Source organism: Dermochelys coriacea, chromosome 3 (assembly GCF_009764565.3).
Source record: "Dermochelys coriacea isolate rDerCor1 chromosome 3, rDerCor1.pri.v4, whole genome shotgun sequence".
NCBI lineage: Eukaryota > Metazoa > Chordata > Testudines > Dermochelyidae > Dermochelys > Dermochelys coriacea.
In genome coordinates this window covers 132943992-132956031 of record NC_050070.1, presented here as the reverse complement: position 1 = coordinate 132956031, position 12040 = coordinate 132943992, and the positions used below count along the sequence as shown (strand labels likewise).

Below are 12040 nucleotides of genomic sequence, written 5' to 3'. Positions count from 1 at the left end.
GAAAGGGGGTTTCAAAGAGGATGGCTCTAGACTGTTCTCAATGGTAGCAGATGACAGAACGAGGAGTAATGGTCTCAAGTTGCAATGGGGGAGGTTTAGATTGGATATTAGGAAAAACTTTTTCACTAAGAGGGTGGTGAAACACTGGAATGCGTTACCTAGGGAGGTGGTAGAATCTCCTTCCTTAGAGGTTTTTAAGGTCAGGCTTGACAAAGCCCTGGCTGGGATGATTTAACTGGGACTTGGTCCTGCTTTGAGCAGGGGGTTGGACTAGATGACCTTCTGGGGTCCCTTCCAACCCTGATATTCTATGATTCTATGATTCTATGAAGAGACCTGAGGAGGTCATCTAGTCCAATCCCCTGCTCAAAGCAGGACCAACACCAACTAAATCTCTCACAATAAAGAGATTGCACTTCAGTACTTGTATGAGGTGAATTGAAAAATATTTACAGTGCATATATTTGTAATTAAAATAATATAAAGTGAGCACTGTGCACTTTGTATTCTGCATTGTAATTGAAATCAATATTGAAAATGTAGAAAAACATTCAAAAATATTTAATAAATTTCAATTGGTATTCTATTGTTATAAGATTAATCGCGATTAATTTTATAACCACAATTAATTTTTTGAGTTAATTGCATGAGTTAACTATAATTAACTGAGAGCCCTAATTCTCTAACATAAATTTATATCAGTATCAGAGGGGTCTGGATCTGTAAAAGCAGCAAAGAGTCCTGTGGCACCTTATAGACTAACAGATGTATTGGAGCATAAGCTTTCGTGGGTGAATACCCACTTCATCAGATGCACCTGACGAAGTGGGTACACACCCACGAAAGCTTTATGCTCCAATACGTCTGTTAGTCTATAAGGTGCCACAGGACTCATTGCCGCTTTTATATCAGTATGTACATTTAAAAATAAAAAAACGACTCTAACAAGACACCACATGGTGCACACAACTCTTCACCCAGGAAAAGAGTGAGAGAAAGAACTAACCACACATGACAGATGTTGCTTAATATACTATTGGAAAGTGCTCAGATGAAGTTGTGATAGAATGGTATAAGGACCTATCTAAAACAGAACACACCTCTGGTTCTGTGCTCTCTTCCTCCATACTGCCAAAACTTGGCCAGAAATAGTATCAAAGTGTCTAGATTAGAAAAAAAATGATGCTTTTCTGAAACTTGAGTTAGCTGAAGTGACTTGAAACATCACTCAGCACCTTGTGTAGACACGGATTTAACACTTTGAAGATCATGTTGCAACCACAGGGGGAGCCCGTGATCTGGTGACACTGCTTTAAAGGTGTTAAAACTCAAATGTCCCAGTTTGTTCCTTTCAGAGGTGGAAGCATATCAAGTAGCCATTACTCCCCTGATCACTGTATATGCACAAAGTACAAATAGAATTAAGGGAACTTCCATAGTAAAAAAAAAAATACCTTGTATTAACTCTGTTGTTTTTGACATACCCAAATATAGCCCGAGAGACAGAGAAACGTGGATGGAAAAATCAAATAATCCCGTTCCTTTGATGTAGCCTTTAGCTGTGCTCAAACAAATCTCTTCTCATATTATGTCTCATTAATACTGATAAATTAGCTCCGGAAACTTTGTTTCCCTCTGTGAAGTAGGCAGAGCTCTGACATGATTAGACAGTTTTACAGAAATTGCAGCTGAGCCTCGGGGGCGGGGGGACGGACAGCGTGGAATGAGGAGAAAAAATAGCCCGTGGGAGGGAAGCTGAAGAAGACGGAGAGGAGGGAAGTCATGTGCGGGCTGGGGGGAGCAGGAGTCGGGGACGCGCAGGCAGAAGGAGACGGGCTATGGAAAGGGGCCTGGCCTGGGAGACAAGGTCACCCGGAGTGGAGAGAGGGACGCGGGAGCAGAGCGAGGAGCGAGGCAGGGCTGGCGGCGAGGAGCAGGGGGCGGAGGGCACAGCAGTGGAGACGGGAGGCGGGGGATCACCGTCAGGCGGGAGGAAGGAGGCGGCACGGACGGAACAGCCGGGGGCAGAGCAGGCGGAGAAGCGGTGGTCGCGGCGCGGGCTGTTTCCGCGTTCGAAGGGGAAGCGAATTGGCCAATGAGAAGCGGCCCAGCCACGGCCCCGGCCCCAAGTCTCCGCAGAAGCTCTCGCCGCCGCCGGGCTGCTTCTTCTCCCGTGGCCGCCGCCAGGGAGCGCCGCAGCGCCGCCTGCCGGGCAGTCCCCAGCGCCGGACTCCTCCCCCCGCCGCCGGCTGCCCGTGCATCGTCGTGTCCTGTGGAGGCGGAGAGCCGGGGCTGGCGGCTCCTCAGTGTGCGGCGAGGCGAGTGCAGCGCGCGTAGGGCTCCCGCTGCTGCTGCCGCCGCCGCCGCCGCCGCCGCCGACCCCTCCGGTGCCCGGGCAAGGCCGGGATCGCGCCCCTCCCGTCCCGCCGCTGGAGCTGGCTGCTGTTCCGCCCCTCCAGCCTCTCGCCGGGAAGCGGCTCAGAGGAGCCGGAGCTGCCCCGGGCGCCCCGCACCGGCTGCTGGCGGGAGGATCTGGAGCCAGAGGAGACCGGCGAGGGGGAACTCGGCTCCCCGCCGGAGGAGCTGCGCGGCAGGGGCGGCGGACCCTGAAGGAGCAGGGCACCCCTGGCCCCAGGCCGGGCGCTGAGCCCCTCGCACCCCCAGCCCCGTGGCTCTGATCCCCGCTCCGCAGGGCTCTCCTTCGCCGGTGCCAGGCGGATGCCGCCGCAGCAGGAGGGGGAGGCGGGCTACATCAGCAAGCCGCTGGCTGGCGGCTGCGAGGTGCCCCCGGTGCCCCCGCGCAGGGTCCGCAGCAGCCGGGCGGCGGCGCTGGGAGCGGCCCTAGGCAGCAGATGCCGGACCGGGGCGGCAGCCGAGCCGCGCCGCAGCATCAAGTGTGTCCTGGTGGGGGACGGGGCTGTGGGCAAGACCAGCCTGGTGGTGAGTTACACCACGAACGGGTACCCCACGGAGTACATCCCCACCGCCTTCGACAACTTCTCCGGTAAGGGGCCGCCGCAGGGGGTGGGGGGCAGGTGGAAGGGACGAAATCCCTCGGGGACAGCCCCCCCGACACTGGCGACCTGCTGGGGGATCTCCCATCCCCCCGCGGGGATGAACTGCCCGGGGAAGGGGGGATACCCCCCTGCCCCGCTCCCACCCACCGCTAGAGGGAGCTGCATGGATTTCCCTCTTCGGGGAGAAGTGAAAGGGCTTGGCACCGGGGAATCCGGTAGGTGGGGTGGGAGCTCCCCTGGGGCAGGCGAAAGCCCCCCCCCCAACGCTCGGGGGCAAACATCACCGCCCATCGCCCCTTCCTCCCAGTGATGAATGCATGTTGGCCCATATTGTTAGCATGCAGCTTTCCTCGCTCTGCGCTGCCCATATTTTACAGCTGTGTTCAGCCAGGCGCCCGGATAGGACTTTGCTTGTTTTTTTTTTTAAGGATTTAACTTTAGGTCATGTTGGAAATATCCGTGTGTCACAACCCTGCCTCCTTTAGGTGGGTTCTGGGGACGGAGGGAGTAAATCCTTCATCTCTTCCCCTCTGTTTGTTCAGAACTGTGTTGGAAGGTGGCTGCAGAGATGGATGGGGCTCTTGAAACTGCCTCCTGCCTTCCGAAATCTTTGTCACTCTCTGAAAGTTTTAATAAGGCTGTAGGGCCACATGAGGGTATTAAATGTATGGCTCTCTAGTCTCTCTGCGCTTAAGTGGTGTGAGGTCAGCTGCGCAGGAGACTTTCAGTTTCCTGGCACAAATCTGGGTGTCGAGCTTCAGTCCTTGGTTTTTTAGTTTTTATGAGCGGATCCAAACAGTCCCTATCTGGGTGTGCTTTATGTAGGATTAGCAGCTAGCATTCTAGCTTTAAAGGTAAGGTAATCATTCTAAATGCTGGAAGATTGATTGGATGGCATGACTTCTCGGTATTATTGAAAATCAGTACTGTGAAGCCTAGTGACCAAATAATAAATGAAACCTACAATCTGGCTAAAAGCATTTTATATTTAAATAGCCAGAAAGAAATAATGAGGCTGGTCTCTCTTATAAAAGATACCACCATAATCAGTGTGTGCACATGGTCACCTATCAAGCTAGCTTGTTTTTAATGGCAAATTCTGTAGTCAAAATTTCCAGTAGTGCAGGAAGAGGAACTTCCCAAGGGAAAACACAAATATTTTCATTGTCTTCCCAGTGATTTAAAACTGGGAAGGTTTTTTTTGGACCCAGACCTTTGAAAACACAAACGTGATAAGAAGACAAATCCTCTGTAACAAGAGAAGTAACCTAATTGTTCGGATCACTCTCTTTTTGTGTCATCAAAGAGTTTTAGTTCAGTGATTTGCTACTTCATCAGCTGCAGTGAAATGAATTGGAAAGCCCTGAAGGGTTTGTATGTGCTTAAATGTTAGTGACAGACGTGGTTCCAGTTCTTCAAGTCATTAAATTAATTGAAGGGAAAACAAATGTTGAGGGAAGGCATGATTCTTTTCTTTCTCTTTTTTTTTTTTTTTTAATGAAAAATGTGTAAAGTTGAACTCATTACACTTTTTTTCTCTCCTAAGCTGTTGTGTCTGTTGATGGCAGGCCCGTGAGACTTCAGCTGTGTGACACGGCTGGTCAGGTCAGTGAAGCTTCTTATTTCATTTAAGTGATGGGGGGAAGGGAGAAGTGTCACACAAAATAGTCCTCCTAAAGACTTTATGGATTTAAAAGGATACCCATTGTTTGATCATCTTATTAAATTGCCATCAGAGTAAGTAATTCTTAACCCACTGTGTAAGGTTGGTTTAGGAGTGTCATGTTGTTGGTTCACAGGTTTCAGAGTAGCAGCCGTGTTAGTCTGTATTCGCAAAAAGAAAAGGAGTACTTGTGGCACCTTAGAGACTAACAAATTTATTAGAGCATAAGCTTTCGTGAGCTACAGCTCACTTCATCGGATGCTCACGAAAGCTTATGCTCTAATAAATTTGTTAGTCTCTAAAGTGCCACAAGTACTCCTTTTCTTTTTGCGAATACAGACTAACACGGCTGCTACTCTGAAACCTGTGATTATGCAAGGCACTGAATTTAGCCGTATAGAGTGGGAATGCATCCGATGAAGTGAGCTGTAGCTCACGAAAGCTTATGCTCTAATAAATTTGTTAGTCTCTAAGGTGCCACAAGTACTCCTTTTGTTGTTGGTTCAGACTGCTTCCCTGCTAACTTCACTGTCAGGTTGAAGTCCCTGGGACTTGAAGTTCTCTCTCAGACTTGTTGCCACTGACTTAATTTTATTTTTTAAATTATCTATAAGTTTAAAAGTGCTGCTGCTGGGGAAATAGAGGGGGGATTCTCTATGTTTTGAGCACAGATAGGAAGGCATGTGAAGGGTGTGGACAACTATTTTTATTGAGGTGTCTGGAAATTAAAAAGAACGCTGTTGAATATCCATTTCATGAGTAGTTTTGTACCATGATCACATCTGTCATCTTACTAAGATGAGATAAATTAGCTTCATTCTAAACTCAGTGCTTCCATTATTAAGGCACTCCCTAAATTTTTTTTGAGGGGGGGCTAAAGCTACCCGAAGCCCCCAGTTTTCCACACCCATATGAAATTCCTTACATAAGCATCTGGAATATGCATCCAGCCAAATAATGCAATACCATCTGAGGGAGCCAAGCATTAGCAAAAACTGTGTGAAGAGAGTATGATAGCATCAGTAGACAAACCCCATTATCCTAACGAGCAGTGTTGTAATTGGGCATTATAACAAAGATGTAAACTCCATGGGTTTGGTTCAGGACTAGCTTATACCTTATGCAATGCCAGCACTGCATTTTCCCTATACTTTTTGCAGCTCTAACCCAGGTTAAGAGTACAGAGCAACCCCCTTTGAACAATAATATGAGATACCCTGATGGAGGGCAAGGGGGCATGGCAACATGCTGTCAGCTTCAGCTGAGATGTGAATTCAGAAGTAGAGTGTACCAGATGTAATTGTAACCATATCCTTGGTGATGGGGCCCCACAGAATGGCAAAAGCATTGGTTTCTGGAAGATTTGAAAAGTCCAGTCACTTTTTGCTTTGGTTACTGCTATTGGTTCAGGAGCGTAAAAACTCCTTAGTGAAATAACCAGTGAAACCGCTTTCTGGTGTTTGCCTTTAAAAGGAATGGGTTCAGTGAAAACCAGTAAAATGAAGAAAATCATTGAGTATAAAGAAAAGGAGGACTTGTGGCACCTTAGAGACTAACAAATTTATTTGAGCATAAGCTTTCGTGAGCTACAGCTCACTTCATTGGATGCATTCAGTGGAAAATACAGTGGGGAGATTTATATACATAGAGAACATGAAACAATGGTGTTACCATACATACTGTAAGGAGAGTGATCACTTAAGGTGAGCTATTACCAGCAGGGGGAGGGGGAAAGGGAAGGAGGGAGGAACCTTTTGTAGTGATAATAAAGGTGGGCCATTTCCAGCAGTATAGGATGCTTAATCAAACAAAATCTTGGTTGTGTGTGTGAGACAGCTTCAAAATGGGATTAGCATTTAAATAGGTAAAACCATACAGAAACATTGAGGATTTAGTGTCCTGAGCCCAAAGGTGCTTCTCTGCAGTCCCTGGATCTAGCAGGGAGACAAAGAATGTCTGCAGACTGTACTTGTGTAAATGACCATGTATCCTTTTTACAGAAATCTCCAGTAACATGTGATTTTGGCTTTTGAAACCGTTGAATCCTGCAAAATTTCATAATGCCTTGCAAGAACATGGGGAGATGTCTTTTTTTAAATGGCCTCGTTGCTGCACAGAACAGAACACTTTGTAAAGACAGGGTTTCTTTTAAGCCAAATGGTGACAATCCTGCATTGCTGTTTTGCTGCCTGAGAGGCTTAATCTGAGAATCAAGAGAACTAATGAAGCCTGATTTCTTGACTCTTGTTTTATAACCTGTTGTCAACCTTTGCATTACAACTGAAATAAATTTATGCAAGTGGAATGGGAATTCTGAGGCTTTAAACAACTGCATATCCTAGACTCTTCAGAAGCTTTCAAGTAAAATCTTAAATCCTGACAAATTAACATGTAACTTGCAATTCAGCAGTAAAATATTTTTCCTAGAGAGGCATTGTTGATTTTATTTGCTCTTTGCTCTTCTTAATTTAAGACTCCGTGAGAGCATGGTGAATTTTAATTAAAATGTCATCATGGCTGAACCAAATCCTACCTGTTTAGGCTGTTAGTGTCACTGTGCTTTTATCCTGCTGTCAGCATAAAATCAGGCTATGCATAGTTAACCCTTGCCTCATTTTGCATTCTTCACTTACAGTTCTTTGAGCTGCTGCGATAAGTGAGAATGGCCAGGATGGCCAGGTCTTCTATTAACTTTTAGGTGTCATCTACATCCATGGTTTTCCACCTTTTTTCATTTGTGGACCCCTAAAAAGTATTGAATGGAGGTGCAGACAGACCCCTTTGGAATCTTAGGCCTAGATCCATGGACCACAGGTTGAAAACCACTGATCTACATTATGTTAGTTGATTCCTCAAGATAAAAATCAGAGCCTTGCATTCTAGATCTTTATTTTAAAGGAAAAAAGACGGAAAGGAAAAAAAATCTAACCCTGCCGGTTTGGAGGTGGTTGATGTGGTGTAGAGGGAAATGAGAAGTAAAGAGGGGCTTTATATTATGCCATTGGCAAGTTAAGCCTTTATATTGTAATTCATTAAGTGTGATGGTAATAAGAAATATGAACACAAAATAGTAGGGAGCTCATCTTTTATTTTAATTTCCTGTAGGATGCTATTGAACCTTCATTTATTTAAAATTATTCTTGCATGGGAACACTTGCAGCTGCGTTGTCCCTGTGCTCTTGTCTGTATCTCAACATATGGATAGTGTAGTCAGCATTGCGGGTGTGTGTGCATTTTAAATCTGAGCTGATCTATGATTTAATCTCTGTTAAAGGTGAATTTACACCCTCCCTCTAACCCCCTATTTAAGGTCAACTTTAGCCTGCACTCCACCTCTACAGTCTGGCTCTTCTGTTGAGATAGGGCAGAAGGCCATAAATACAAACACTCAAGTAAGGCTTAAAGCATTCAAAAGAAATCAGCAGGGTTAGATTTCAGAGTAGCAGCCGTGTTAGTCTGTATCCGCAAAAAGAAAAGGAGTACTTGTGGCACCTTAGAGACTAACAAATTTATCTGAGCATAAGCTTTCGTGAGCTTATGAATCTTAAATACCTTAAGAAGATATTGTTTAGCCCTGTGCCCATTGGAGTCGATGGCAAAATTTCAGTTGACTTCCATGTTGCAGGATGAAGCTGAAATTTGGCATATTTATGGCTTCTACTATGAAAACACCAGGTTCTGTTGTATGCAAGTTACATTTGTGCCTGTGTGAGAAAAACAGTTAAACATGATCCTTTTCTTTATACGTTCAGTAGTTCAAATCTCTATAATGGGAAGTATTTAGGAACTGGGTAAGGGTGGTACCTTTAATTTTTAATGCTATTTTTATTCAGCAATAATGTTGCTTTGCTTTGCGCAGGATGAATTTGACAAGCTTAGACCGCTGTGCTACACCAACACAGACATCTTTTTGCTGTGCTTCAGTGTTGTGAGCCCTTCCTCCTTCCAGAACGTGAGTGAAAAGTGGGTTCCTGAAATCCGATGCCACTGCCCCAAAGCTCCTATTATTCTGGTTGGGACACAGTCGGACCTCCGAGAGGATGTCAAAGTTCTCATTGAGCTGGACAAATGCAAAGAAAAGCCTGTTGCAGAAGAGGCTGCAATGCTCTGTGCTGAGGAAATAAAAGCAGCGTCTTACATTGAGTGCTCAGCTTTGACTCAGAAAAATCTCAAAGAGGTCTTTGACACGGCCATTGTCGCTGGCATTCAGTACTCAGATACCCAGCACCAACCAAAGAAATCCAAGTGCAGGACTCCAGACAAAATGAAAAATCTCTCCAAATCTTGGTGGAAAAAGTACTGTTGTTTTGTATAGTATTTGCAAGGACCTAAATGTTGCTCTAGTGAAATCAAATAGAAGCTATATTAGCTTAAATCTCACTCTGTATTCTCCAGGTGTGTAGCATAGATCCATAAGTGTGTTTATGTTGCTATTAGAAATCTCAATTTCCCCTTCTCTTTTGAGGGAGATGGAAGAACACATAGGTAGGCAGTTCCTGTTAAATCAGGTTAAGGAGTTTCAGCATTCATCTGTCTGATGTCAGAGTTTCCGGACTAGTCTCGCGTCAAGGAACGCATTTGTGAAGTTAGAAATTGTACAAAGGGTTTGACTTTCTGTATCTTGTATTTGACAAGCTTAGACCGCTGTGCTATACAATGTATATAAAAGAGGGACGAACGAAACTGAGGCCTTTGTGGATATGGCTATTTAGAAGAAAAACAGGACTATGGAAATATAGAGCTCTATATAGATGGACAATTTTTAAAAACTAACACTGTGCCTCCAAAATGACATTTTTAGCTTTAAAAACTTATTCCCTCTTTCCCCCTATCTCCTTCCCTCAGCCACTTCGGGCGGGGGGGGGACTTTAACAATGTGAAACAAGAGGTGGAGTCTTCCCCCAAATGCTGCTGCTTGAAAGGTCATGCATATACCTCCAACACATTGTTAGACTGCCTAACATATTAAGTAATTGATGTAATTACATCTTATTTGTAGCCTCCTGACTTGGAAATCCTTTTTACCCTCTTTCTCTCTCTTTTACATGCAGTAATGTGCACGCCCTATGAACATTACAAAGTCCTACTTTGTTACATTTTGAATAGTCGTGGGTGCCTTTGTATTTATACAGACACCATGACAGTTCATTTAGATCAACTGAAAGAATGTAAATGCTGTTTTTTTAAGAGATGCAACAAATGTCCATATAACACCACACAAAATGTGTCTGTTTTAAGTCTACAAATATGAACTTCAGAATGTTCCTCGCTGAGAGATTTTCATGCTGCCAGTTAAATGAAAGGCCTATAAAAAAGGCAGATTATGTGCCATAACCAAACACCAGAAAAGTGATACTGCTGTGTCCTGTTTCTGATGCTGTTTTGAACAAAGTTCGTATTTGTTTCCAAAGGAAGCAGTTGTTGGTTGGTTGGTTAAACTTGTCTTAGATTATAGTCGCAAAATTGTGTTGAAACAAGCAACGTAATTTAACTGATTCTTTCCCAGATACCTTCAACAAATTAAAGTGAAGTGTGTTTAAATTGTCATTTAGTGGTTTGCCTATTGCAGCATCAAATATGACACAATTCCTGGTCTAACAAAATCTGCTGAATTCCAGTCTGCTTTGTTTGAGAGTAACAGAGGGTTAATTTGACTATTTGCAAGATGTGGTTAACTCCAAGGCCGGTGTCTGCACAGTGAGTGAAAAGCCTTAGTTTGTATTGTCTGAATTTTTTTATGGCCCCAGCTTGCTTTGTTCTATATACTCCAAGCTCAGTTATGTTCTGGCTTTATTTTTCCGTTGGCAGCTGCCTTAAAGCGAACTTTTGTTCAGAGTCTTCAATTAAACTGGAATTTTAACTGTTCGCAATTTCTTTCTCATCATAACAAAATGGATATCTGATTATAAGAAAATTATGGAAACCATTTGAATTGATAAAGTTGGCCACAATTTACCTCCTGGCCTACTTTAAAGAAAATGACATTATGTAAATGCATTCTGAGATATATTGGCATAAGTGCCATAAGCGAAAATTTCCCTCTGTTAAAGCAAAATAAATGCATAACATTCCATAGTTGAAGTTAAAAAATGCAATAGAAACCTTTTACTGAAGTCCATGAGATCTATTCAATAAAAATATGTTGGCTTCTGCATTGGAACAGCCTGGAAAATCAGTTTCTATAACTCAAAATTGGGAGGATGTATTTTAACTTGGTTGCATGTGGTCCATAATGTTTATTGGTTGTGAAATTAACAGCTGAGTCCTCAGTGTAATGCTCTGACATGATTTCAAATATATGGAGTCATACTGACAGTTTGAAGATGATGAAGCTAGATTTTTCTTGTGTATTTTGCTTCTCTGTAAAATGAACACAATTGATTTAAAATGTGGATTTTGGAAGAGGAGGTGAAAGTGAACAGCACCCATTGCAAAAATAACTGAATTTGTTCCATAAGATTTTGATGCTTTGTATTGTACCATACCAGAAGCAGACAGTTATATTTTTATAAGTAGCCTGTTTCATAGCTTCTGGAGTAGCATAACCTTTAAATGTAGCCAGCTGTGACTGTTTCTGAAAATGTGATGTATATAAGACTTGTTATAGCCCTTTACTAGGTATATGTGTAATAAAGTCTAATAATTTCATGGATACTGCTATACATGGGGCTACACAGGGTCTAGATTTAGAAATGTTACTTTTAAAATCACCAGTATTTTACAAATGCAAGAGGGGGAGATATCTCCATGTAGTATATAATCTCATGTGCCTTATGGAATTCTCTTCTGTTTTCTAAGTGTAGGCTATACGGCAAAAAATGTTTCATGTGAGAATGATATAAATGAGGTATTTGAAAATAAATTCTGATCAGTGAAATTGTCTGCCTGTTTTACCAACAGTTTTATGCTGAAAGCCTCTCGGCTTCATAGCATTATGTCTTACATAACATTCCGCCAGTACAAGGCTACTTTAATGTCCTGAGGGACATACTTCATAGACTAATGTCAAGTACATTATGGGTGCTTAACAAATAATAAGCAAGATTTTTTAAAAAATGAATAGAATTTAGAGATGGTGCTGAGCAAGAACAGTGGATCCTTACCTCCCCCTTCTTCCTGCACCCCGTTCCAAACTCTGGAAGTTTTGGATGTTTGCTGTGAGCCACAGGTCTCAGATTATCTCTATAAGGAGCCTAACTAGAACCCTGAATCCCAATATGTCTACTTTTACATTTTATCCCTTTGCTACAGTGCAGGCTTCTCCCACCATGAATAATGATCCCACACATAGAGAAGAACGAGCATAGACCGTATTCACTTTCTCATTTCACTTGTATACAGCTGATCAGCTGTAAGCTAT

The 12040-nt window shown here is 43.5% G+C and overlaps 1 protein-coding gene across 2 annotated transcripts; it reads left to right on the top strand.

Annotated features, from left to right (window-relative positions):
- The first annotated feature begins 1764 nt into the window (after window positions 1-1764).
- RHOU (ras homolog family member U) lies at window positions 1765-11562 on the top strand. 2 transcript variants are annotated; one of them, XM_043511355.1, is made up of 3 exons: window positions 1765-2333; window positions 4564-4622; window positions 8540-11562. In XM_043511355.1, the coding sequence occupies exons 1-3, from the start codon at window positions 2096-2098 to the stop codon at window positions 8993-8995; spliced, it is 753 nt and encodes a 250-aa protein (XP_043367290.1). In that variant the 5' UTR covers window positions 1765-2095; the 3' UTR covers window positions 8996-11562. The 2 variants fall into 2 exon arrangements, with proteins under 2 accessions (XP_043367290.1, XP_038253133.1); XM_038397205.2 differs by having other exon boundaries at window positions 1981-3004.
- Window positions 11563-12040: the final 478 nt, after the last annotated feature.

Coding starts and splice junctions, on each gene's coding strand:
- RHOU (XM_038397205.2), top strand. CDS start 2,719: ATGCCGCCGCAGCAGGAGGGGGAGGCGGGCTACATCAGCAAGCCGCTG. Junction 3,005..4,563: donor CGCCTTCGACAACTTCTCCG/GTAAGGGGCCGC, acceptor TTCTCTCCTAAG/CTGTTGTGTCTGTTGATGGC. Junction 4,623..8,539: donor TGTGTGACACGGCTGGTCAG/GTCAGTGAAGCT, acceptor TGCTTTGCGCAG/GATGAATTTGACAAGCTTAG.